This window comes from Podarcis bocagei (assembly GCF_964188305.1).
Source record: "Podarcis bocagei genome assembly, chromosome: 10".
Classification (NCBI taxonomy): domain Eukaryota; kingdom Metazoa; phylum Chordata; class Lepidosauria; order Squamata; family Lacertidae; genus Podarcis; species Podarcis bocagei.
In genome coordinates, this window is record NC_138135.1 from 43,782,846 (window position 1) to 43,810,497 (window position 27,652).

The following is a 27,652-nucleotide window of genomic DNA, read 5'->3' on the forward strand; positions in this document are numbered from 1 at the left end:
GGTTAAGGGGCTGCAAAGTGATTTTTTTCTAGTAACAGGTAGGTAGCCATGTTGGTCTGCCGTAGTCAAAACAAAATTTTAAAAATTCTTCCAGTAGCACCTTAGAGACCAACTAAGTTTGTTCTTGGTATGAGCTTTCGTGTGCATGCACACTTCTTCAGATACACTGAAACAGAAGTCATAGTGAGAGGGCGGGGAGGGGTATTGCTCAGAAGGGTGGCGGTAATGGGTGGTTGGCTGATAGGTGTGGTAAACCAGTTGACAACTGCAATTGGTCTTACAGGAAAAAGCAAGGGGTGAGATGGATTCTTATCTCATTATACATGAGATGGATTCTTATCTCATTATACATATGGACTCTTCTCTCATTATACATGATAAAGCTATTTTTAGCCATCTCACCCCTTGCTTTTTCCTGTAAGACCAATTGCAGTCGTTAACAGTCAACAGGTTTACCACACCTATCAGCCAATCACCCATTCCCACTACCCTTCTGAGCAATACCGCTCCCCACCCTCTCACTATATATAAGGGTCTGGTGACTTCCGTTGCAGTGTATCTGAAGAAGTGTGCATGCACATGAAAGCTCATACAAATAACTAACTTAGCTGGTCTCTGAAGTGCTGCTGGAAGGATCCCCCCCCCCCCGAATCAAATAACATGGAAGTGAGTACTAAACATGCACCATATGCCACTGGTTTTCAGGAAATGGCTTTTATGTCCTTTGACAGTTCACATGCAACTCAGAAATGAACAGTTATGGAAATGGAATAAACTTCATGTAAATGCAGCCTGTTTCTGATTTGTATGACTTTTATATACAGTTACCCATAAGTCTGTTCTGCTTCATCTCCACGTTAAGTTTTATTTCAATCTGGGGAGGGGGAAAGATCACATTTCAAGTGTATATTTAAGTGTGTCTTTTAAAATGTATCTTCTCTCAAAATACACCCTTGTAAATGATGAAACTTTTGAGCTGAGAATTATGCAAACGCTAGTGGGAAACTTAAGCTCCATCCAAGAGTTGTTCATTTGATCTTGAATCCTTGTTGATTTCAACCCAAATCTTGTCAGTTCAAGTTTCATTGCTCTCTCCACACCACATTGACTCTCAGGGAAACATGTGTCATTTTGAGTTTTGCTGATTCTTTCTAGTTTCCATTCAGATACATCACAGAGCTTTATTACTCTCTTAGGATTTCAGGAAATCACCCAAAATTGTTTTCTTGATGTATAGAATGAAATTTCATAGGATAAACGTCTCCGCACATTGTAAAACAGTTGATAAATTATTGATTCTTTAATATATTTTTTACAGTTTGGCTTATTTCATTGCATCTGCTAATTCGTGTGCTGCAACTGTTTTTCAGACCACATCTTGATTCATCAGCAGAGCTGAGGTACTCTGTGAGCTCCCTAGTTGATAGCCAACCTGATTATAGGTCTACTAAGGTAATAAGAAGACCTAGAAGAGGCCGTATGGGAATCCTGAGAGACGAACCAAAGGTTTATCTTGTTATCTTGTTCTTTGTTTATTAAAAGCAGTGCTCCTATTATAGTAATGGAAATGGATACGTTTTAGCCATAGTGGTCCAAGGAGTCGGGATGATCAGTGATAGAGGCACAACATTCACTGCTGCTCAGGAAGATTGGCTTGGTAAGGAGGAACAGTACTCCAGCCAAGGCCCTGCCTCAAGGCCATTCCTCTTTCTGGAAAGTGACTCTTGTACAAGTGGCCTGAGAAAACTAAAAGGTGTTAATCAATGTTTCAACGTGCTAGGCTTACTGTTTTTAATTTCTCTCAAAATTAACATTTGGAATGAGGCTGATCGGTATGCATTTCTTTCCAATTAGATGAAATCCCTTGGAGATCATGAATGGAGCAGAAGTCAACCAATGGGTGTTCTGAGCAGCCATCATTTTGAGAGTGACACTGAAATGTCTGACATTGATGATGACGACAGAGATACGATATTTAGCTCCATGGATCTTCTGTCGCCAAGTGGACATTCGGATGCCCAAACCCTTGCTATGATGCTTCAGGAACAACTGGATGCAATCAACAAAGAAATCAGGTACTTGTACATCCCCCAAAAGCAGAGAGCTTTCTCATCCCAGGCAACAAATCATAGAAATGCTTGCAATAAATAAAATGGGTTTATTCACATGCATCTGGCTGGTCTCTGAGGGAAGCAGAACAACCAACTTAGGTGGAATTTTATTCATATCAGCAGTGCAATCCTGAAACACATATTATGTATTTTTCAAAAGAAAAGGCAAATGTGTATATTTGTTTAAGAGAATTTATATATCGCTTTATTGTCAACAAAACCAGTAAGCATTTAATGTCTCCCCAAAAGTAGACCCTCTAGTTCAGCTATGTTCATGTAATATACAGCCATAAGAGACAACTACGCAATACCTTTCAGGCCCCTTAACATTTCAACTGTTTGTTGTGTAGGTTTTCCACCTTTCAAGGTGGAATGTTTCAGCTGTGGTGAACCTTTGAAGCCATTTAAGCAACTGATTCTACAAAATTACTAAATCAATTGAAATAGATGCTCTGACTACAATGTACATCATTATAATGTTTGACATTTTATTTTATTTTTTATATTTTGCTGGAAGCCACCCAGAGTGGCTGGGGAAACCCAGCCAGATGGGCGGAGGTATAAATAATAAAATTATTATTATTACGGTTATTTTCTTATTTAAAGCTCACCAATGGGTCTCCAACATGATGTACTGGTGAAGCCTATATCATTTGTGAAAAGCACCTTATTAAACTGTTGCCAGGGATCAGGGCAAGGAAGCAATTCACTGTACAGTGGTACCTCTGGTTACGAATGCTTCTGGTTACGAAAGCTTCCGGTTACGAGCTCTGCTAACCCAGAAGTAGCTGCTCCTGGTTGCAAACTTTGCCCCAGGTTGTGAACGGAAATTGCGCACGCAGCAGGAGGCCCCATTAGCAAAAGCACGCCTCAGGATAAGAACGTTTTAGCTTAAGAACAGACCTCCAGAACGAATTAAGTTCATAACCAGAGGTACCACTGTATTGGAATATCACTCACATGACATTAGCTGTTTTAATTCTGCTGCCTCCCAATTCATGTTTATAGGTTAATCCAAGAGGAAAAAGAATCAACGGAATTGCGTGCTGAAGAAATAGAAAATAGAGTAGCCAGTGTAAGCCTAGAAGGCTTAAACCTGGCCAGAGTCCATCCTGGCACATCTATTACTGGCTCCATTACAGCTTCCTCCCTTGCAAGCTCTTCTCCTCCAAGTGGGCATTCTACTCCGAAACTCACTCCCCGCAGCCCAGCCAGGGAGATGGATCGTATGGGCATCATGACACTGGTAAGAAAATGTACAAATACAGTTTTGTGCTGATCGTTTCATTTATTTTATTACTTCTCTAAATAAGATTTTTTTCCCCTATAGCTTGTTTCTTTTCCTGCTCATTTATTTATTTGCCTATTATTATGTTTTTGTCTGGTAGAATCACGTTGACCATTAATACAAAATTCAATAAGACTTCATATAGGGCCATTGCCAGTGTTACACAAGATACAGTAAACAATAAAAAATAGTAATGAAATGAATTCGTGGGTTGCTGGGATAAGCACTCTTCATTATGTTTCCAGTCAGTGCTCCAGAAAGCTGTTGATACCAAACAATGAAAAGTTTTGCGGCCCTTTAAAGACTTAACAAATTTATGATGGCATTCGTGTGAGAATCCTTAAGTGCTTTTCCTAATAAAAGGACTTCTCAGATATATCATGTCTGTTTGCACAGTGTAAGAAGGCAGAATCCGGTGCTAGGCCTTGGTGGCTGTGCTGTAAAAAGACTCTAGGGCGGGGAGACCAGCTGAAGCTGATGAATGGCACCCCACACCGCTGAGGTCACCTGAGCTTCAAGTGACAACAACGAATCCAGAAATATCCCTAATCTGTGAACCTGCTCCTTCAGAGGGAGTGTAACCCCATCAAGAGGAGGCAACCTTCTAGCCATCCCAGTCTAGGGAACTGCTCACTAACAGTGCCTCAGTCGGACTGCCTCAGTCTTAACTGGATTTAGCTTCAGTTTTTTGGCTCTTATCCAGTCCATTACCAATGATCCAGCACATCCACTCCCTCATCTGCAGATATAAAGGAGAAATAGAGTTGTATGTCATCAGTGTATTGCTGACAGCATACTCCAAGCCCCTCGATAACCCCACTCAGCAGTTTCATGTAAACGTTAAACAGCATAGGGGATAAAATCAAACCCTGAGGAACCCCACATTGAAGGCTCCATGGGGCTGGATAATACTCCCCAAGCAACACCCTCTGGAAACAACTATCCAGGTAGGACCAGAACCACCACAAAGTGGTGCCACTCACCCCCAACTCGGACAGCTGCTCCAGAAGGATACCATTGTCAATTGCATCGAAAGCTGCTGAGGGCTTGAGGAGAATTAACAGGGGCACATCTCCCTGTCTCTCTCCCAACAGAGGTCCTCATACAGGGTGACCAAAGTAGTTTCTGTGCCAAAACCAGGTCTAAACCCTGACTGAAATGGATCTAGAAAATCAGTTTCCTCCAAGAGTACCTGGATTTGGTCTGCGAGCACCCATTCAAGAACCTTGCCCAAGAAGGAGATATGAGCAACTGGGCAGTAGTTGGTTAGGTTTTCTGAATCCAGGGAGGGTTTCTTGAAGGAGTGGTTTTACCACTGCCTCCTTCAAGCAGGCAGGGACCACCCCCTCTCACAAGGAGACATTAATCACCTCCCTAGCCCAGCCTGCTGTCCCCTCCCTGCTAGATTTTACCAGCTCAGGGTCCAGGGTGCTAGTGGTCACCCTGACCAATCCAACTACCTTGTCCACATCCTTGAGCCTTACTAACTGAAAGGCATTGCATGAATGAACTTCCATTTACAAGTTTGATACAAGATTCCCTAACTCTGGTTTGCAAGGGGTTATTCAAGCCATAGTTTGCCAGTTTGGATATCATGGCCAACTATGGTTTGTCAAAAGTCAGGAAGTTACTATTAAAGGAGAATGCATGGGAGAAGAAAGGGAAGGGAAAGGAGGTGGAAGCCTACTACAGAGTTCATTCATGACATCCAAATCAACTCCTGGTGTTGCAACAGCAAAACAGAGTCACAAGAAGGCTTTATAAAAGACTGGTGGGGTGGTACCAGAGCTTTTCTTCAGCTGCAACTCACCAGAATTCAGTTCCAGCACCTCTCAGGTGGGAACCATTGCCATCATAATAGAACAAGGAAGATGATGAGTTCTAGAAAAATAGCACTGGATGGTACTACATGAGGACAGAACTTAATTTGCTGCATGGCAACAAATGCAACTTAAGGCAGCCCTGCTTTTCCTGCTGCAGTTAAAATAGCAGCATAAGATCTAACTGCAAATAAAAAGATTCAAGTATGTTTGTGGAGCTGGTTCCAGAGAAAACTAAGCAGAATTCTCATCATACAGTGGGAATTTCTTGAGTCCTTCCCCCATCTACTACAGAGCCCATAATCTCCTAAAAGCCTCCTGAGGCTCAACATTCCACCTTGAACAATGTTGGATGAGGCTAGTGGAGCTGCAGCAATATGGGGAAACTGGGGGAGATTTCATGGGGCTGCTTTGCATAAATGGGAGTGCTTTTCACCTCGCACAAGTTAACTCTAGATCCAAGCCATAGTATTTTACTTGAAGTTTTGCAGTTTCCAAAACATTGATTTTCTGGTTTGATGTTGAAAAATGGAAATGGATAGGATATCAGTATCTTTTATTTTACCTACACGGCTTTGATCATTCCCCTTTGTTCTTTCCTTTGTTCTCATCTCCAGCCGAGTGACCTCAGGAAGCACCGGAGAAAGGTATGCATACTTTTCTCTCTTTTTTAGCATGCTACTGTGAATTTTCTCCCATGTGCACTTAAAACTCAGTTTAACCAGAATTTTTCCACAGGTTTTTAAAAGTGATTTTGCAAAATGAATTTCTGCATTTGTAATGGGAACTTGAGAACATCTAAAATCAGGCCTCAGCTCTCGAAACTCACAGAGATGATTTGTGTCATCTTTGAAATTTGATGTGTAACTCACTGTGAATCATAACTTTGCATGTTAGTTTATACAGCTGCAGAAAACTTCTCATTATTCTTCTAAATAGTAAAGCACCCTGAATGTTATAGCAATACACGACACAAGCATATATGAAACTACCAGAAGTTGTCATTACTTCAGGCTTATTAAGCAGAACCCTGGTAATTCTGTACTGATACATAATTTTGATCTTGCTTTGATATGTATTCAGTTGTAACTAATGAAACTAATGAAACAACGGTGACATGCATCAAATTACACAGATGAGTCAATATCTGAGACCTGTCTTTTGCTGGTCTTAATTTTATACACTTCTTTAGTGGCAGAGCGTGTCCTCCCTAAAAGAGGGCACATGTTGCGGTGAAACCTGGAGACTGACCTTCTGGTTGTGGGTGGGTATATTGGACAGGCACAATACCCGACTGGTAGATCCCTCGTTGCTGGGTTTAATCCGCCAATGGGGTGCTGACTAAATGGATCAAGGGACCTATAAATACCCATGCACGTGACCCAGAGCTTCCTCTTTTGGTTCGTGCATCGGAACACCCGCCCACCTCTCCCTATTTTTAGGAAATTTTTGCATTTGACCTTGCTATGCTGTCGTGTGTCATTGGGACAGGGGCACGGCAGGAATTTCCCCCACTTGGCTGATTGGCTGTTGCCATTTGGGTTTCGTCTGCCGTGTAGCAAATCATCACAACTTGTAAGGTTGCGGATAGGCACTGGTTCAGGTGATAGGGATGGGAGAACGGTCTCGCCATCCCTATGTGGAGGGTATTCCATTAAAGGAATCCAGGGACTCAGCTTGGTTTGGCCAACCCCCAAAAGGGTATTGTTCCCATGCATGAGTCCAGGGGAGCATCTGGGGAGTGGACGTAGTCTGTTCCTGGGCTTTCTACCTACGTCAGGTGTTCACCCTTGGCTGACCTATGATAGAGCTCTGGGTCAGCGCTACCTCCAAGGGTGCAGGGAGCTAGTCGAACCAGAACCTACGCAACCACTCACTTTCTGTAATCCATAAAGTTGTGGCCTAATTTCTGCCAAAAACCAAAACTAAAATTTGAATCAATTGTGTTTTTATTTAGAGGGGAGGTCTCTGGGTCTGACACACAATTGATTTCCTTCCTGAAGCTACTTTGCAGCCATAAACTTTGAATACTGAAGTGTATTTTGAGCTAGAATATCCATTGTATGTTCACATAAATTAGCCAGGCTTTGCAAACATGGAGTGTGAGAAGACACAGCATGTGTAAGCAGTACAGTCCTATCAACCTGTTCTGTACTGGGTCCATATAAAGTTAATTAAATGATGCCCGAGGTCCAAACATTACAGTAAGCTAATTACTGGCCCCATCCACTCTTGGTTTTTCTTAATACACAGTTGCGAGGGTAGAATCTTGAACAGGGCCATGGAGGTAGTTGAGGGCATTTAACTTGACCATCACTATGGTCCAGATACAGATGGCCCTGCCTCTCAGTTGCTGTTTAGAAAACAAACATGGAAGGGCCAATCATGTGTGTGGTTTATTTATAGTTTTTATTATGCTTTTGATTATTTTATATACAAAAATATAAAAAGGCAAATCACAAGCAAAAAAGCAACACAGAGATGCAATAAACATTAATAGTGAAAAGAAAAGAAATTAACCAAAAAAAACCCCGCAATAATTATGTATATGTCAAGAGGATGGGGTGTGGAATTGATCTGTTACCAGCCCAAACTTGCTCAGTATTCTTTGTTTATGCAACCCTGTGTAGGGTGTCCATATAGCCAAGAATCTCCACTCCTTTTCTGAATAAAGAGGTTCACTTTCTTGAAATTCCTCAGTTGTGTCATGTCTTTCATCTATTGTATATTTGAGGGTGGAAACTTTCCATCCAATATGGAAACCTAGGCATTTAGCCCCCATGGGTGCCTACAGTGGGTTACAAAGAGTTGGCACATAACTCCACAAGCTGTTGACACCATTTGACGCCATGTTTCCTGGGGGCCCACCACAGCGCCAGCACTGATCTGTGCTTGATATGTTTTATGGCCAGTTGTGTGCTTATTTGGGCCAGTTTGGGCCTCAGAGATTGGAAATGGGACTTGAATGGCTCTCTGTAGGGCCATGATCATATCCGATTATCTCCTTGGCGTTTTTGTTCTGTTACTTTTGCGTCCCACGAATGGAAGTTGGTTTTTATGTAAGCCCTTATGCTTGCTTGGAAAGTATGGTGAATTCCAAACAGTTTGCCTACTTCACAATTTAAATTATTTCTTGTAAATAACTTAGGAAGTTGGTTTCTAAGCTGCCTTTTATGGACATGGTTTGTTTGTAGATCGCAGTTGTCGAAGAAGATGGGCATGAAGACAAAGCCACAATAAAATGTGAAACCTCCCCTCCTCCAACACCTAGAGCCATTAGAATGACTCATACTCTACCTTCTTCATACCACAATGATGCCAGAAGGTAAGAAGCTCATTGCTTCAGACAGTAATTCACAGCTTGAATGTGCTGTGTTCTTTTTATAATGCACCCATTCATATGACTTCTAGGTGAACTTCCACATAACTTCCAATGTATTCTATTTACCGGTATCTGGAAATGCAGACTGCTGAGGGGGGTTTTCCACCCTGTGGTGGTTTTTCTTTTTTTCACCACTTCATGTCAGGATCCATGAGAAGTAGCTTATCTGAAGGAGAAACTGGACAAGTTTCTTTGTGAAAGAGTGGCTTTTATAGAACGCCCTGCCTGCATTGATCGTTTTAGTTCCTAGCTCACCCAGGCCTCTTATACGGTGCAAATGTAGTTCTCCAAGAGTAATTGTTTCTTAATTAAAAATTTGTACATCATCACTGAGGTGGGAATTAACTCTTACTACTTGACTCCTTGAATTCCAGTCTGATTTGGATGTCTGGTCTCCCATTTTGTAGCCCCTTTATATCAAATGTGAGCAGAAGTCAGATCTAGATCTACTGGTAGATCTTTTGGTAATTTGTGGTAGATGAGCAAGGATTCCGACTTCCAGTTGCTTAAAGATGGCGGGTACAAGATCACCCCTGCCCTGTATTACATTGCTGAAATGAAGAAAGCTGTGGATAACCAAAAGTGGATTTTGGTGTGGAAGGACATTGAGCTCCTCAAAATAAGTTTCTGGGTTCAGAATGCTATAATTCTAAGGGTATGTTGTTTGGCCAGTTGTAGATCTCAGGGTTCTAGTAAAAATCAAGACAGACCACACAAGCCTGAAGTCTACCCTCTCATGCTTTAAGTAATTGAGTTGGAGCAAAATGTTTTATTTTTGTGGTTGCTCTTACTGCCTTGCTGTTGGCTCTCTATAAGTGAACTAAGGAGAAGGCAATGCTCACAACAATGATTAAAATGAAAAATCCATATTGGATTCAGTGATGGGGTTTGATATTTGTGTGCAGAAATGCAACTAATACAACCAATAACTTGAATCTTGGCTGACCGGTGCAAGGAGATGAGTGAAGGACTGCAATTTTTGACAACACCACTACTAACCTTTTGAACCCCATATTGCAAAATTATTGACAATTTCAATCAGGACAACCAACTTTCCCCCCCATTGAGCTCTTCCTCCTATATGTAGTTTTCCTATAACATTGTTCAGAATATGCAGAGTGAGAATTTGCTAAGCCTTGGTAATATTGCATCCCATGGAATAAGAGTCACTTCAAGTCCAGCAGTGCCCTCCAGGTACCCACTGGGACACAGATGAGGTAGTGAGGTCAAGGGAACTCTGGGTTGGTGATATCAACATCATTCAGGTGCAGGTGTACCTGTGAGGCCACCACCACCAACTCGGAGCTCCCAGCCTAGCCACCACTTCACCCCATTCCTAGTCTGCATGCTGGTGCCACTGCTGATCTGCCCCCTCACACATTGCTAATGTTCAAATCACCACCACCAAGTAGGATATAGCATTCCACTTCTGCATAGTTTGTTACTGATAATATCACTTGTATGTGTTTCTTTTATACTAGGAATCAGAGCTTGGTCACATTACATAATTTGCAAGCTCTCTCTTCTTTTTTTTTCGTGGAAAGCACCCTCCACATAGGAATTAGAAGGGTTCCCAGAGTATGTTGAGTACACTTCTAAAGGCTTTTATTACTATGAGCCAAAATGCCCTTGTAAGAATCATGTCTTTGTTCTTATGGTGTGGAGCAGGAAGACGGATCATTTGCGGGGAAATTAAGTATCTCTGGAATTGAAAGCTGGGACAGTTTTGCTGACTACATTTAGGCAGAGATCCTAGAATCATCATTTCCCCAAGACCTAGTTTCCCAAGACCTTAGGATCAAGCAAGATCTCTACTTCTGAATCGGAATGCAATGCAATGGCAGGATTAATGGCTCAAAACCTTGAAATCCAGTTTACATTTATGCTATTCCAGACTTTCTGTATCACCAGCTATACCTCTGTTCAGCAGCAAATGAGCAAAAGTCAAAAGACAAGTCTTAGCTCACCTTCCCACAGTCGAGAGCTCTCTTACAAGCCAGAGTTCATACATGAGAGCACTCTTCAGGTGCTCTGATGCCATGTACAAAAATGGCAGGGCTAACATGCCCCTCCCTATAGCCCTACCCCTTTGCATGATCACAATGCAGGACATCAAAACACCTGAAGAGAGATTAGATCTCCTACCTGCAGCAGATACAAGCCCAGCTCTAGAGCAGGGAATCTTTCCCAGAAGCCTATCACCACCACCACTTCCAGTCAGTGCCATGGCTGTTGGTTGCTTTTTGGAACTTGTAGGAATCATTCTCTGGATACGCTCAGAAATACTGCTCTGCATCCATGCCTAGTAGGAGGAAAATACCTTTTACTAGGTTTTCACCCTGTTCCTGCTCATAATAGAAATTTCTCAGGTAAGATTTTTAAAAATCCCATTTTTGGTTGAAACGATGTTGTCACAACTCAGATTTGTTTGGTTCTTCTCGACACATATTTCTCTGAACTTTCCAGCCCAAAAATATATTAATAGGGCTTTGATGAATTATACCTCCTTTCTGTCACTTTTTGTTAGATTGAATCATCTTGATCAGCATTAGTGAGACATGAAAATTAGCCATTGTGCTGTTCTAAATATTATTATGATGCAGGAAAGAAGCCATCAGAACCTGATTAATGTTTCCAATTATGAAGACACTCTTATTAGATTCCAGATAATTTGTTTGCACAGCTGCTTAGGAGGGGATGGGCACAGGACCTCATAAGGGCAATAATGTATTATCTATCTTTTGTGTGTATTTTATAGTAGCTTGCCTGCATCCTTGGAGCCAGAAAGCATTGGTCTTGGCAGTGTCAGTAGCAGCCAGGATTCCCTACACAAAGCTCCCAAGAAGAAAGGAATCAAGTCTTCAATAGGACGTTTGTTCGGTAAAAAAGAGAAGGCTCGACTTGGACAGCTCAGTAAGGAATTAGTTGTACCAGGCTCGGGTCGCTGTTTTTCAGTATTAATTTTTTTTAATGGTTTTGGCTTCTTTTTCAGTTTCGTTTTGCTTTTCAAACATTCATTTCTCTTCTAAACTGGTGGGATCTTTTCCACATAATTCTGTTATACCATAACTAGTATTGACTGTCACATCATTCACTGTGTTTTTCTAAATGAGCAGGGGGGATAGGATGAGATTCCTTTACTTACTTCTTCTGCCTTTTTGGAATTACGAAAGTGTAATTTTGCTAACACTTACACAGTTTTAAAAACCTTGACAGCAAACATATGAATCTGTTGAGTTGCCTAAAAGGCCCCTTTCCACAACCACCATCACTGTCCTTTTTCAGTTTTGTTTAGCATCCAGCTTGACAGAAGACTTGGCTAGCAGGAAACTCAAAGTAGCATTGGTTCCCATGCTTTTGCTCCTATTATGAATGTAGTTGCTTTTAGCCTTCGTTTGCTTGACGTGAATCCCCTCCTGGATTCTTTTCCAGTCTTCATAGCACAAGGCTCCTATCTGTTTTGATCTTATACCTGGAGTATAAGACACAAAAGTGTCCACACACCTGCAGAGCTATACTAACTGTCTGCCAACGCCACTGTGGTTTGCAGACCTACTAGCACATTTGTAGCCAGACACTCACAGCAGCAGAAGGGGGAGGGGCAGGCAATTCTGTCCCCAATCCAGCTGCTGCTGACTTAGTAAAGTGACTAATAGTTGTAATTCTATTCATTTTAATAAAACTACAACTTTTAGTGGCTTTGCTAAGTTGCCATTTGTAAAAACGAAACAAAGATTTAGGTAACTGTCATTTGAAACAGATGGCCAGAACATATTGGTGATTATGGATCCTGTTGGAATATGAAGAATTTCCACAGCGTCTTATAGTTCGTATTTAATACCTTCATATCATTGTCCATTCACGTTATTCAGAGGCAACACTTTAGGTAAGTTTTATCCTGAATCATTTCATTCAAATAAAACTGGAAACTTCCACTTCTCAGTTTCCACAGCCCTATTGACAAGAAGGAGCAAGGAAACCAATATTTAACCTAAATATTTAGGATATTTAGTGACCAGCCCCAGTTTACCAGGGCAAGCAAATAGTGAATACAGCCTGCCTAACCCCCATGTTTTTAACTTTTCATTTAAAATATTGTACATTCTGAAATATAGTGTATATAAACAAAAAATAAATACGTTGATAATTAGCTTAGTGCAAAATGGTCACTTTTCTCATTATTAGTAACATTCTAGTTTAGACCGTCCTTTCATCTAGCATGGGGGGAAATGAGGTGATTTGTTTCTTTTCATATGGTACATTCAATATATTTCACAATCAATTTAATGATGAGCCCTTTGACACAAACTAGATGTTCCCATCTGCACAGACTAAAAGCTTAATATCTGTTCCATGGCTTATTCATTCTCAGTTAAATTAATCAAGATCCATTTTATTGATATTGGCATACTAAATACTATTGGCATAGTAAATACTATTATGTCTGATTATCTTCTTCTTCTTCTTTAGTAAGTTGAAGGCCCCAGGGATCAAGATATAATAAATGCATTCATATCCATTACGCTCTCTAGAACAGAATAGAGATGTCAACCTATAAAAGCTGTCGTGCAGGCAATATTAGTTGCCCAATGTGCTACCCCCTCCCCCTGACAGTAACCCACCACAACATCATAACTGCATAATTGGATGAAAATCCATTCATAGTTCTGAAGAAGTACTTGAAGTAAATCACTGCCAAATGTTTGTAACAAACAGGGGTTTTCATTTTCACCTTAGTTCAACCAAAGCAGTAGTACGTTCAAAAGTAAAACATGCAACCAATATTAATAAAATACAGTCATACCTCGGGATACAGACACTTCAGGTTGCATTTTTTCAGGTTGCGGACCACCGAAACCCGGAAGTACCAGAATGGGTTACTTCCGGGTTTCAGTGGTCGCGCATGCGCAGAAGCGCTAAATCACACTTTGCGCATGTGCAGATGCACCAAATCGCAACACACGCGTGTGCAGACGTGCCGCTGTGGGTTGTGGATGCTGTGAGTTGTGAACGTGCCTCCCGCACAGATCACGTTCGCAATCCGAGCGTCCACTGTATATTCTGCAGAATACCTGTTCCCCTTTTTTAAAAAAAGTGTGAGAGCAATGGCAGGAAAAAGATTGGCTTTCCATTTGCATGTTTTTTGGAATGGAAAGCCCACAACTGAAGCTCACAATGATCCTTCATAACTTGTATAACCTGTATTTTGTGCTATCTGTACTCAAACATGAAGTGCTTCGTAAGAAGGCGAATTCTAGCTATCTAGAACCTCCATATTTATTGCTGATATACTACTGAATACTGGTTGCCAAAGAAAAACAATGGGAGAGAGCCATTGCCTTCAAGTCCTTCTTCCTGGAGGCATCTACAGTACTTGCTGGTCTAGATCAACCTCTAGTCTAATGCCTTCTGATAGGGATTTGTGCTCTTGTATATGGCAGCAATTATAATGTTGGAAATAACGTCATTTGGTTTCTTTTTGTCCTTTGTCACAATAGGACTTCTTTTTTCTTTTCTTTTTGAATGAGAAAAGTTGCTTCAACCATGTTGCATCTTCTCTGGTCCATGATCATTATCAAATATTTTCTTTCAGAATACCATGGTGGTCCTTTCTGTAGTCTTGGTTTCCATAGCTTTCCACTTCTGAGGATTAGCTAGGATCAAGTCACCTAATGTGTTAAAGAGATCTAGTTTAGTGTTGTTGTTTTCTAATTCTTCGACCAAAAAAACCTGACTCAATGATACATATTTAAGATTGAGAGTAGGAAACTCTTTCTCTCTCTCTCTTTCCCCTTCTTTATCCTTTGAACTTGCTGTCCTTTTGTCGTCTCATTGACTCTCTCTGCAGTCTTCCAGCATGCTTTTGAAACATCAACTTTTGCTTGTGTTCTCTATTGTTGGATCTGTGATGTCTTTTCTTAAATTCAAATAATGTATCACATTGGTTGGCAAGAACAGGGTCCCTCCACCCCCATCTAATTGGAGATGGAGAAAACATGTGCAAATGTTTAAGAATACAACTTGTGTAACCACCCAGTTACCTTGTCGTATTGCTTTTAATTTAAAATAGCACAATGGCACACTATAGCTCATGCCAATGTTTCAAGCTCACAGTTGCTTAAATGTGATCCGTAACAGAATGCATGTCCTAATTGTGCTTGGTCAGATGATGGTACAGCTGAACGAGGGGACATTTACTGACTCTGATATACTATATCTTAGGCAGTGTTCCGGCATGTACATCTTTCATCTGTCTGTGCAAACAGTCTATATTGCTGGTGGCATGCTCTGTGTGTTTGTGTGTGTCTCCAGACTTGAAGGTGTCTGAAAGAGGGATGTGTATAATCATTTTACTCCTGCCTCCAGTAAGCAGCCAATTTTGTCTTGTTTCGAAAACCTGCAAAACCTGCATGACTAGAGGCAACAGCAAGCAGAAGAAAGGCTTAATGGGAACTGATATCTCTAAAAAAACAAACCCAACCAATTTTCAACCACCTTTAAAACTATTGGTTGTATTCATAAGTAAGGAGGTTAGAATGCCACTCATGCAAAGAGACTTTCCTGGCCCCAGCTCCTTACTACCACACCCCACCCAACCAATATTTGTTGGTATTTTAAAGTTGTATTTTGCTGCTTGGTATGGTTTTAACTCCATTTTATAATTCTTTCCCATGCTGTTTGTTTATTTTGTTGCTGTTGACTTTTGTGACTTTGTTTTCTGTACATATTCTTTCCCCTTTTTGTGTGATACCAAGAGAGATCAATAGCTACTGGGCATCTAATAAATGCATTAAATAAAAAATTAAGCCTCTTGGCACCTGAGGAGGCCTCAAGAAAGGTTTTGGTAGGATGTAGTGCCCCTAGAAGACATTTTTAAGTGGCCTAGGAGGCTGTATTAGGAAAAGGAGGAGTGTGGACAAGCCCTTTTCCATACATATATTCCACTCCCATAACTTCTGGCTACAGCCCATTTTCTGTTTTCACTCTGTTAAGAGGCAGCTCTAGGGAAAAACCCAGCTAATTTTATACTTTCTCCAAAGCATTAGGAAACTACAGTTTCCTACACACAGAGGACTGTAGTGCTATGCAGTCCTCAGTACATAACCCTGAACAAGACCTTTAGTGACTGTATTTTAATAATCTGCTGTTGAGGGACGTGTGGCTTTTGCTGCTTCTTTTTCTAAGGCGTTGAGATCATCCTACAAACGATTTCCTTGTTGATACATGTAGTTCTTATATGTCTCTTATATGAGGAAGTAGCTTCTGGATTTAGGTATCTTGCTTTGCTTTCCACCCCAGAAAAGAGACTTTAGAATTTCACAGACCAAATGCTAAACTAATAGAGCCACTTGAAAAGAATGTCAATGGAGAAAATCTATTTGCTGTTTTGACACAGGAGGTTACATGGAAACAGAAGCTGCAGCACAGGAATCTCTGGGATTAGGCAAACTGGGAACTCAGGCAGAGAAAGATCGAAGACTAAAGAAAAAGTAGGTTGCTTATTCATGCTCCTTTTATCCTGTCATCCATCTGTAGTGCATTTCCTTGATCCTTTACTTATGCTCAGCATGGATTGCACCTGCTTGGAATATCCAGTAGGTATTTGTTTTCTATTTAAATATATTTGATTAGCAACACTCAGTACAATTTACAAACATATAATTTATCAAAATAGTGCAATAGCTTGTAAAAATAAAACAAGTTTTATTGGCACTTAAAGCAGCTTTTTTAAAAAAAAACCTAAAGGATTGTGTCCATTTCTCTATGTGGATTTCAGTAAAGAAGGTCAAGAGGAAAGGCTGTTTGTATTTATGAGCAGCCGATTATAAAATGCAAATGTTCTCCTTTGACTCTATTTTCTCCTTAGGAGGGGGGCAACCTAGAGTTTTGTGTATATGAATTATAGGATAATTATATGCTTTCACCCACTGCATTTACTTGGAAGTTAAATTCAGCAGCTGCTATGATTCAGGACACATAGGCTTTGATAAACTATAATTACTACTGCTTCTCAGTACCTGCTATGCTCCGTTTGGAAACAGATTATTTTTAAAAAAAACAAAGAGGGGGAATAAGACTATTCAGTGTTTTGAATCAGTGTTTGGAAGTTTTGCTGTTGCTTCTGATGGTATGACTTTGGAAATTTCCTTAAAGTTTTCTCACTCAACTTACTTCTGCTGATCCTTTCCTCAAATCTTTCCTGCTTAATATTGTCAGTTTCTCCATAGGCGTGTTCCAACATTTGACTCTTTGTTTGTAGTGTGCATATTAACCATGTTTTCTATGCCACGTATGAGTGTGAGAAAATGTATTTTCACCTTTCACTGTTCATTGTTCAACCTGATCGTTCACCCTATGAAAATCCTGTTGCAGCAATCCAAAGCTGCAACCAACAGAATTGTTCCGCCAGAGTTTTATCTTTTCCATGCTATTTACTAGAATCCTTACCTGCTTTCTTATCTGAGCTATGACTGTATAGAAGAAGCAGAGAACCAGACCGGGATTTGTATCATGCTGCCAAGATATCTGATATTTTCTTCTAAATCTAATGGCTAAGAGGTTTCTGACTATGAACAGTATAAAATCATTACTGAGGATCTCAAGAATAACTTCTGGTTATAACTTCTGTAGTATTTTTAAATTTTATTTCTGGCTTCCCATTCCTAAATATTTGTAATGACTAGCACTAGAAATCCTTACCCCAGTTGCCTAGAAGAAAGCCCCATGGAATTCAGTAAGATTTACATATGAGTAGGCATTGATAGGATTGCACTAATAACATCCTAAAGGGACACGGGTGGTGCTGTGGTCTAAACCAGTAAGACTCCTGGGCTTGTTGATCAGAAGATCAGCGGTTCGAATCTGCATGGCAATGCTGAGGTCCTGTTGCTCTGTCCCAGCTAACCTAGCAATTCGAAAGCAATTTGAAAACAAGTAGATAAATAGGTAGCACTGCCTATTGGAGATTACTGGAGTTGGAGATTACTGGAGTTCTGCCTACTCCTTACTAGAAAGAACAATGGTGAATGTACCACAGTTACGTTTTGGACCAGACTTTCAAACTAATTGTTTGAACTAATTCAAACTAATTGTTTGAACTAATTCAAACTAATTGTTCAAACTAATTGTTTGAAAGATGGTTTTTATTACAGTAGAGCTGGAGGATGTGGTACGTCCTCAAAGTAGTGGCGTCAAACCTTGTTGCTTCAACAGAAGGTTTGTAACTTAATACAGTGTCTCGGACAAATTTATGTCTAGCAGCTATTGAAATGTGAACATGTTTACCATTTCAGTGGTTTCATGGTTCATAAATCTAATACATCTATAGTATTCATAAGCTAACTCACTGAGGTCTACATGGGCTTAATTTGTAAAAAAAATGCAATCAAAAGCAAATAATTTAAAATGCGGAATACACACACACACACACAAGCACACAAGCACACAGAAACTGTACCCATCTAAGTCACATCTTCAATTACTACCATTGGCTGTGCATGTTTGTAAAATAAGTTTTACAGATGCAAGGTGAAAGCTTAATTATGATTTTACAATGTAAAAATATACTGTTAAAATCCTATAAACTGTTAGTTTCATTTGGATGATGATGTAATTTGGATAATGATGTAATTTGAAGGGATGTTTAGTTATCATATACAAATGCTATACTCTATAATAATAATAATAATAATAATAATAATAATAATAATAATAATAATAAATTTTATTTATATCCCGCCCTCCCCAGCCGAAGCTGGGCTCAGGGCGGCTAACAACAATCAAAATAATCCAACATTCTAAAAACATTAATTATAAAATTAATTAAAATCAAATTGATGGCAACCATTAAGCAAAATTCTGTGCAGATTGCCGGAGGAGGGAGTCGGCTGCGCCCTGACCAAAGGCCTGGTGGAACAGCTCTGTCTTGCAGGCCCTGCGGAAAGATGTCAGGTCCCGCAGGGCCCTAGTCTCTTGTGATAGAGCGTTCCACCAGATTGGAGCCGCAGCCGAGAAAGCCCTGGCTCTAGTTGAGGCCAGCCTAACCTCTCTGTGGCCTGGGATCTTCAGGATGTTTTTATTTGCAGACTGTAAATTTCTCTGTGGGACATACCAGGAGAGGCGGTCCCGTAGGTACGAGGGTCCTAGGGCTTTAAAGGTTAAAACCAGCACCTTAAACCTGATCCTGTACTCCACCGGGAGCCAGTGCAGCTGGTATAGTACCTGATGAATATGATCTTGCAGCGAAGACCCCATAAGGAGTCTCACCGCGGCATTCTGCACCCGCTGGAGTTTCTGGGTAAGTCTCAAGGGCAGCCCCACGTAGAGCGAGTTACAATAATCCAATCTGGAGGTGATCGTCGCTTGGATCACAGTGGCTAAGTCAGGGCGAGAGAGATAAGGAGCCAACTGCTTAGCTTGGCGGAGATGAAAAAATGTTATAGCTGTAATCTGTGCCTCCATAGAGAGGGAGGTATCGAAGATTACACCCAAACTCTTAACGGACGATGCTGGCACTAATTTCACCCCCACAAGAGATGGGAGTTGCCCCCTCAATCCCATATCGCCCCGTCCCAGCCAGAGGACCTCTGTCTTTGAAGGATTTAACTTCAACCGGCTCCCACGTAACCATCCAGCCACAGCTTCCAGACATCTGGTCAGTGTGTCTGGGGCCGAGTCAGGATGGCCATCCATCAACAGATAGAGTTGGGTGTCATCGGCATACTGATGGCAACCCAGCCCAAAACTCCGGACAAGCTGGGCGAGGGGGCGCATAAAGATGTTAAAAAGCATCAGGGAGAGAATTGCACCCTGAGGCACTCCACACACCAAGGAGTGGCGCGATGACAATTCCCCCCCAAGCGCCACCCTCTGTCCCCGACCAGAGAGAAACGAGCGCAGCCATTGAAGGACTGTGCCCTGGATCCCCACGTCGGCAAGGCAGTGATCCAGGAGTTCGTGATCGACCATGTCGAAGGCTGCTGACTGGTCTAGAAGAATCAGCAGCCCCAACCCGCCTCGATCCAGCTGCCTGCGGAGATCATCTGTTAGGGCGACCAGAGCCGTCTCGGTCCCATGACCAGCGCGGAAGCCAGACTGGAATGGTTCGAGAGCCGATGTTTCATCCAGAAACCTACCAAGCTGTTCAGCAACCGCTCTCTCAATCACCTTACCCAGGAATGGAAGATTCGAAACCGGGCGGTAATTGGATAGATCTAAGGGATCTAATGATGTTTTCTTTAAGAGCGGACGCACCACTGCCTCCTTCAGTTCCCCTGGGAATATCCCGGTGCCAAGGGACAAATTGATGATATCCCCCAGGGGGGCCCGCACCTCGTCTGGACACGCTCTAATCAGCCAAGACGGGCACGAGTCAAGAGGACAGGTGGTGGGCTTTCCAGCTCAGAGGAGTCTGTCCACATCAGCTGGGGATATCCGGTCAAAGTGGTCCAATACTGGACCCGAGGACAGTCGAGGGGCCTCCAGTTCCTTTATTGTATCCAAATTTGCAGGGAGGTCATGGCGGAGCAACAGGACCTTCTCTCTCTCTCTCTATATATATATATATCAAGAAGCATCTCCAATAATCATCTAAATTTGGAGCATTTAAATTGCATGTTAGTTTGGGATGCAATTGGCCCATTTCCAGAATTGAAAATCTTTTTCTGTGTCTTTCAAATAAGACTCCACTTTCCTTTGCTTTCTTGTCCCATACCACCTGTCTCAACAAAGTGCATTAGCTCAGCAAGGCTGGGAATATGTTCCCTACCTAGCTAGTTTAAGAAAGAATTAAGTATATATGCTGTCTATTTTTGATAACTCCATAGATTTCAGGCTTTTGATAACTCCATAGATTTCAGGCTTTGGAAAGCCACAAGGTTAGAATCAACTTTCACGCTATCATCCCTGCCCCATCCCCATCCTCCTTGGTATTGGCTGAACATATTCCAATGCATTACTAGTGCATTGCGATGAACAATGTTAATTAACAAGCCACTCAAGAACTCTAAACTGCAGTGGGTATAAGCTGTGACCAGGGTTGAAAGAAGCCTGGTTTTCTCTCTTCTCAGCAATTCTTAAGGATAAGCCACCCCACAAATTACCAGAGTCCTCTATATAATACAACTACCTCTTCCCTCGAGTCACTGACAAAATTACCACACTGACACTGACAAATTCCTTCTGCCGCTTACTAAATTTGTCACTTGCAGCATTTCAGCCACTGGCAAGGATGCCTTTGCACCTGAATTTAGTGCTACCTTATTATCACCAGTAACACAGTGCGATAATTTGAGGGGGGAGAACTGACAGCTTTGTTTGCCTTTGCTCAGTATCAAAGGGGATCTGAATGCACAAGTTCTCCCTAATTCTTAATGCTTCTTTTCAAACGGTACAGCATATGGCTCCAAGCTGGGTGTAAGGACACAGGCAAGCCAACCAACCAACCGTATTATGCTCCCAGATGGAGAATCTTATTGGAGTATCTCCCGAAGTGCTTTCTTGCTGCTGCAAGGAGTATCATGAGCTACAGAGAGAGGATGTGACAGCTCTGTACTGCCATTCAGCCACACCTTGGACTAGGAAAAGGTCATTTAGGAGGCAGAGAAGGGGATGACAGACTGTTTGGTACTTTTATCCAGCTGCGGGATGATGCACATACCAACCCATGGGAAATCTACTGGTGCAGGAGGCACTATGAAGATCTACATTTCTGCAAAAGCACCCACTTAGTGGGATGAAGTAATGAGTGCTGGTTTGATAGGGGGAATCAGTCTCTCTGCTTTTTGTGTAGGTGTGGAAAGTCAGTGAAGATGGTCTTACATAAGAACTTCAGAAGAGCCTTGTGGATCAGACCAACCGCTCATCTCATCCAGCATCCTGTTCTCACAATGGTCAACAAGATGCCTGTGGGAGACCCGCAAACAGGAACTGAACACAAGAGCACTCTCTTGACTGCACTTAGACCCGACCTTCCGGAGCAGCCTACCTGGTTCTCCCCTTGCTCCATTTTATCCTCACAATAACTCTGTGAGGTAGAGCTGAGACTGATAATTAGCACCTTGACCAGTGCAGCCACCAGTTGCTCATGCTATGAAGCTTGGTGTTCTTTCATTCATTCATTCATTTAAAAGTGTCCCAAAATCCATATATTACAAGATGTGCATGACTTCTGGTCTTCTGTATCATTGGATTTCCCATCATCAAACAGTGCTGAGGAACCTTGGGCCTGGGAAGCTGAATTAGGTTCTCCAGGCCTCAGAACTCTCCTCAGGCCACACACCCCACTGGCCTGAGTTGGGAGTGGGTGGCGCTGTAGTCTAAACCATGGAGCCTCTTGGGTTTGCCAATCGGAAGGTCAGCGGTTTGAATCCCCACTATGGGGTGAGCTCCCGTTGCTTTGTCCCAGCTCCTGCCAACCTAGCAGTTCGAAAGCACACCAGTGCAAGTAGATAAATAGGTACCGCTGTGGCAGGAAGGTAAATGGCGTTTCTGTGCACTCTGACTTCCGTCACGGTGTTCTGTTGCACCAGAAGTGGTTTAGGCATGCTGGACATGTGACCTGGAAAGCTGTCTGTGGACAAACGCTGGCTCCCTCAGCCTGAAGCGAGATGAGCACCGCACCTCACAGTTGCCTTTGACTGGACTTACCAGTAACTATCCAGGGGTCCTTTACCTTTAACACCCTGAGTTTTTTTGCCTGGCTGGAATGTGTCTTTGGAACTCTTAATAATGTCTTTTGCTTGTTTGGATGGAGAATAGCGGGGGGGGGGGTCTCTGTGTGTGTACAACTTCTTTACTGTATAAAGGTAACATTTTAAAAGCACCAAAACCATAATTTTAAAAGCACTGAAAATAAGTGCTGGAAGAATTCAGTCCTGCATCACTCTAGGGGCAAAACACTGAAGCGCTTACAGGACTATCCCATTACCAAGCTTTCTTCCACACTAGCCATTTCATCTGAAATGGACGCCATTTGTTCTCTCAGCTTTTTCCTGAATAATCCAAATGAGACCGTTGCTAATGTGTTGTATTCTGGTATTTTTAGCTGTTCTTCTCCTGCTTTTCTACACTTTTGATTTGTGGCTCTCTTTCTTTAAACTGTTAAAATGCAATTGCAGCACAGTCCGGCAAAGTGCTTTTGAGGCATCCCAGGGCTAATGTTCCCATTAATTTTCCTCTTAGTCCCCTTTTTAAAAAGTGACTTCCGCTTCTCAGCTTCTGCCACCTTAATTAGTTTCTTCCTATTCTCTGCTGGCATTTTTGAATTGGTTCATAACTAGGCAGCTTGTATATAGGGGGAGCCCTTAAAGTGCTCTTTTCCTCCTTGTAGCCATAGCAATTGCTTATTAGTTAACCCTGCTCTTTCATTTTACAATTGGAATTTCTTTGAGTTGATTTCTTAAATAAGTTTAAACCGACATTTTATTTTAAATTTTCTTATGCAATGGAATGGAAGGGGAAAGAAAAATTTAAATGCCTCAAATTACCTTTCTTGGAGATGGCAGGTGTATTATTTATATGCTTGTTTAGATTCATTTCTGATCCTGTGGCTCCTCTTTTTAGAGACAAACATTCTTAAAACTGGCAATATTATACAATGCAGTATTAATTTCTGAATAACATACAGACTTTAATAAATCATAATCATGCTTAATTTAGGTGCTTTTGCAATCTGGTTCAGTTTTAGGTATCTACTTAATGCTGATAACATGCATTATATATATATATATATTAGTTTTATTTAGGTGGATAAAATATTAAGCATTGGGTTGGCAGTTATAGTGTTGCTGCTTTCAGAAACCTTTGTGACTGATTACACCTGTCTTGTGGTATGTAAAGTTGTCGTGTCTTGTTTGCAGTATGTATCATGCCATGAGGTGTTTGTCTCCTGTTTTCCAACTCAGGAATTCCGTGATAGATTGGCACGTTGTCCTACTCATGTGATATGTGTAAACATTACATTTAGTTCACATGGGACACAGCTTGGGTGCAAGTTATTGGTCCTCCAGGGCGGTTTGCAGGGTGACCATTCTTGTGAAGACAATCCCAGTGTTCTTTTTCTCTGTGGTTTCAGTCAAAGTTCTGACACAAGGGGAGAGAGTTGGCTTGACCCAAGCAGATGTCCATGTTCAGAAAGGGCAGGCATGGCAATGAAAGTTTTGTTTTCCATTTCATGGCAAACTCTGCTTGGCATAGATTTTTTTAAAAGGGGACATGGTTGACAACAGAAAAAATATATATCCACAGATTGCATAAGATTGCACAGGAGCAACATAATAATGTTTCCATATGCACTAGACACTGAAAGCATATTGAAAGCATGCAGCCCTTCCCCCTGAATCTTGGGAACTGTCGTTTGTTAAGGGTGCAATGAATTGTTACTTTTTGGTGGGTAAACTACAGCTTTCAGGATTCTTTGTTCGGTGGGGGGATGTGCTATAAATGCATGCTGTTAACACAGTAGGTGTAACCTTCAGACCTGGCCTTAGATTTGAAAGTAGAAAAAACCCCATCAGTCTTTAGCAAATGTATTGTTACACTAGTTGTACACTAGTTGTTTCATGGGGTGGGGGATTAATTCTGTCCCAATATATAAACATGTACAACTACTTAGCCTCAGTTCATAGATCTGTAATTGCAGTAGATCTTTTTTTTTTAAATCATATTTATTAAAGTTTCCAAAACAAAAAAAAATAGAAATACAAAGAAAAAAGAAAGATAAAATACACTTAAAATCTTACTTTCATTGCCTACTTTCTGGGACTCCCCCATCCCCCTCCCAACTGTATTCCCCTTTCATTAATTTGGTTCTACAAGCTCTTACTCCCAAATTAAAACTTAATTTGTTTAACCCACTATTCAATTTAAATTATACAGTCATTCCACCATCCCTCATCATTAATAGAAAGAAAGTTTTTTCCCCCAAGGTCCACCCCAGTTTCCTTCCACGAATTCCCTTTTTTTAATGAACACATCCAATCAAAATAAAGTTATATACAAGAATATATAAAAAGATATAGAAGATAAAGGATATAAAAAGATAAAAATAGTTGCACAGCCTTTGGATTCCAAATCTCCCCCCCCCTTCCCCGGTTTGAATTCCCCATATCCATCATTCTATCTATTGTCAGCCTGGAGATCTCAAGTCCATAACCAGTTTTTCCCCCAGTTCCACCTTGCCGGTTTTTTTATATAAATTTATTTATTTATTTTAATGATGTTTAACTTCAAACGTCCAATCTAAAAGAGGCCCCCAGAGGGCCTTTAGTTTCCTTGGTCTTTATAACTCCTCCCTTGTTCTTTCCAAGTCGTAACCAGTCCTTTGTTCTTTTTTCTCACTTTCTCAGGTTTCTTGTCCTGTTCCGCTGCTAAAACGTTCTAATTCAAAAATTTGGTACCACTACAGAGGTTGTTGTTGTTCAGGAACAAAAACTTACGTCCAGTCCCTTCCTTTCTTCAATAGATAATTCTATTGTCTCCTTTAGTATAAACACCTCTGTAGACGAAATACTGTTTCGGCTTTGCAGCTTTCCCAGAAGATAACAAGTCCTGTACGATTCCAAGAGTATTTTTCCACTTACAACCGTTCTTGTAATGTCCCGAAACCCCTCTAGGGGGATTGTAGTAACTTTGTTTCCTCTGATCCAAAAGTCAGATTGTTGTTCCTTATTTTCAACAGTTTATATCCAAATTGTAGCAAATTGTAACAAAACTAACCAGCAAAGTCCTCATTGCAAAGTCCTCTTTATATTCTCCAACTTTGACAGCTACTTTGACAGCTGTCAAAGTCTCCGTCTCTCTTCACCAGGCTCTCTCACGAATCGCCCCGGTTCCCTGGGGGGGTTACATTTTCATTCTCACCCTCCACTCTTCTCCTCCAGCACAGTTCTTATAATTTCCCATCGTGGAATTAATAATTTTTATCAATAAGCAAAAATACGCTTCTCTCTCGACCTTGGTTACCCATTCCTTGTTTTAGAATGTTTACAATGGGGGGGGGACTGACTTCCTTTTTGGATCTTCCCCGCTCGTGCCGAATCCGAAAAAAATTTTCTTTTTTCTCTCCTTTTAAACCCGGTTTCCAAATTACTCACAGTTTGTTGTTTAAGTCCGAATTTTCAATAGAAGAAGTCAGTGCTCTCCGTCGAATGGCATGCGGCTTCGCTCGGCAGGGAAAGCAGAGGACTCATAGCACCACACCACTCCCCGGCACCCGTTCCTAAGCCTTTAAAAAGGCTCCTTCACGAGTCGGGAGGGCGCTAACGGTGCCCGCCGAGTCACCCATGTCGCCGAGAAAGCCCATGGTTTTTGAGGGTCCCCGCGTCGCCGGCGCGGTAGGACCCAGCCCCTGCCGAGCAGACTCCCTCCGGAGCTCGGAGGGAGTCCGCCATTCGGCGATGGCACCAACCCGGAAGTCCCTGTAATTGCAGTAGATCTTGACCCTTCCAGATCACACTGAAGAGATTGCTGATGAGAGGCGGAAAGCAATCCCTAGGCTGGCCTCCTTCCCAAAATGGAACTAGGATTGGTGGCAGCTGAATGTATTGATCTCAGGAATAGAAGTTTCTCCATGCCAGGCTATTGGATGTAGGAAATTCTAACTGCAGCATTTCCTGTCTGCATGTAAAGATCTATTTCCCAAATTGGTCCATCCTTTGTTATCATCAGGGCCTTTTTAATCTAGTTGAGTGTTTAATTATATTAGTTTGGCTTGCTCATCTTTAACAAAAAATAATAAGTTTGCTCATTGTCATATACACAGTATTGCCACTAATGAGCCTAGTAATTAAGTGCAATTTAAAACAAACAAAAAAACTGAATTAATTGCTAACCATCTATTTTTTTCTTATTCTTATTGCTAGAAAAAAAACCCATTAATTTAGCCACTAAGGGTGTATGCTTTTGTTTAGCCCTTCAGAATACTTAACTATCATCTGACTCTTAATTATTTATAATTGCCCATTATTGACTAAATCTATGTTTGCCTCTTCTTTTTGTGTCAGGACCCATAAGAAATCATTATATCTTAATACATCTCTGAGTTGATGCACAAACTTCCGCCTCCCTCCACAAATAATTTTTTCTTATATATAGTTGTTGCAACGCCATACCTACTCTCTCCGGAAAAGAGAAAGGACAATATTCAGTGATTTTAGCAAAGGCAAAGGTAATTCTTTTAGATTAGGTAGTTGGTTTTTTTACAAAAGCAGTGTGAGAAGGGTCAGATTTTAGGATCTTTGCTACTCAGCTAATAGTAAACCTTCAGTCCCTTGCAGATGCCCTTGCAGAAGATAAATAAGGGATCTGTTCTGGCAAATGGGGCACTGCCCCACCAATCTCGGGTTGCCCTCAGCCAGCTCCCACCTGCCTGCCATCTTGAGGCAGTCATGGGTGGCTCTGCTTGCCTTCCATTCTGGCTCCCCCTACTGCTGGTCTGTCTCCCTGCCATCTGCGCCACCAGGCCCAGTGGAAATGAGCCAGCCCTGTTGAAGCATAAACATTATGAACCACCTCCCAGCTCAAGCCATTGCATCTATCTCTACGGACCAGTTCACTCAGTCACAATCTTTCTTCATATACAACACAGTGTCTCCAGGAATGCACTCATATGGTGAGCATAAAATATGACGTGGGTCCATTTTATTCACACGGTGTGACCTTGCATTGGTGATTTCTCCCTGAAACAAACAGCCGGTACACAATGGGGAACAGGATCAGAACCATGGAGAAGAGATGTAAGCCCTTGCTCCCATAGCAGCCCCAAGCAGAAATAGGCCCTCCTCCCTTGTGCCTGCTCTTCTCAGTGGGACCTGCGAAGTATGCTGCCAATTGTGGCTGCATGAAATCTCCATTAGGAAGTTGCTTCTGTATTTATGGGAAGCCTGGATCAGACGTCCCAGTTTACCCCATCCTAGATTGTACACCAGTTAGTTCATTCTTCAGGGGAAAGCCTATTTAGATGAGGGTATGAATGGCTCCTAGGTAAGGAACTGTATCATAAATGGACATGGATAAATTATAAGGAAAATTGTTATAATGGTTCAGGGAGTTG

The 27,652-nt window shown here is 41.6% G+C and overlaps 1 protein-coding gene across 10 annotated transcripts in view; it reads left to right on the forward strand.

The window, feature by feature from the left end:
* PPFIA2 (PTPRF interacting protein alpha 2) overlaps positions 1 to 27,652 on the forward strand; it is a 281,701-nt gene that overhangs the window by 228,852 nt on the left and 25,197 nt on the right. For 9 of the 10 annotated variants that reach the window (XR_014012454.1, XM_081211201.1, XM_081211200.1 and 6 more), the window contains 7 exons: positions 1,371 to 1,506; positions 1,855 to 2,075; positions 3,120 to 3,357; positions 5,837 to 5,866; positions 8,414 to 8,544; positions 11,360 to 11,514; positions 15,998 to 16,091. Coding sequence is in view for 9 of the 10 variants with exons in the window: in XM_081211201.1 (XP_081067327.1) it covers positions 1,371 to 1,506; positions 1,855 to 2,075; positions 3,120 to 3,357; positions 5,837 to 5,866; positions 8,414 to 8,544; positions 11,360 to 11,514; positions 15,998 to 16,091 (1,005 nt within the window). In the remaining variant the exon portion in view is untranslated. The remainder of the gene's footprint in view (positions 1 to 1,370; positions 1,507 to 1,854; positions 2,076 to 3,119; positions 3,358 to 5,836; positions 5,867 to 8,413; positions 8,545 to 11,359; positions 11,515 to 15,997; positions 16,092 to 27,652) is intronic. The other variant, XM_081211202.1, reaches the window with a different exon arrangement.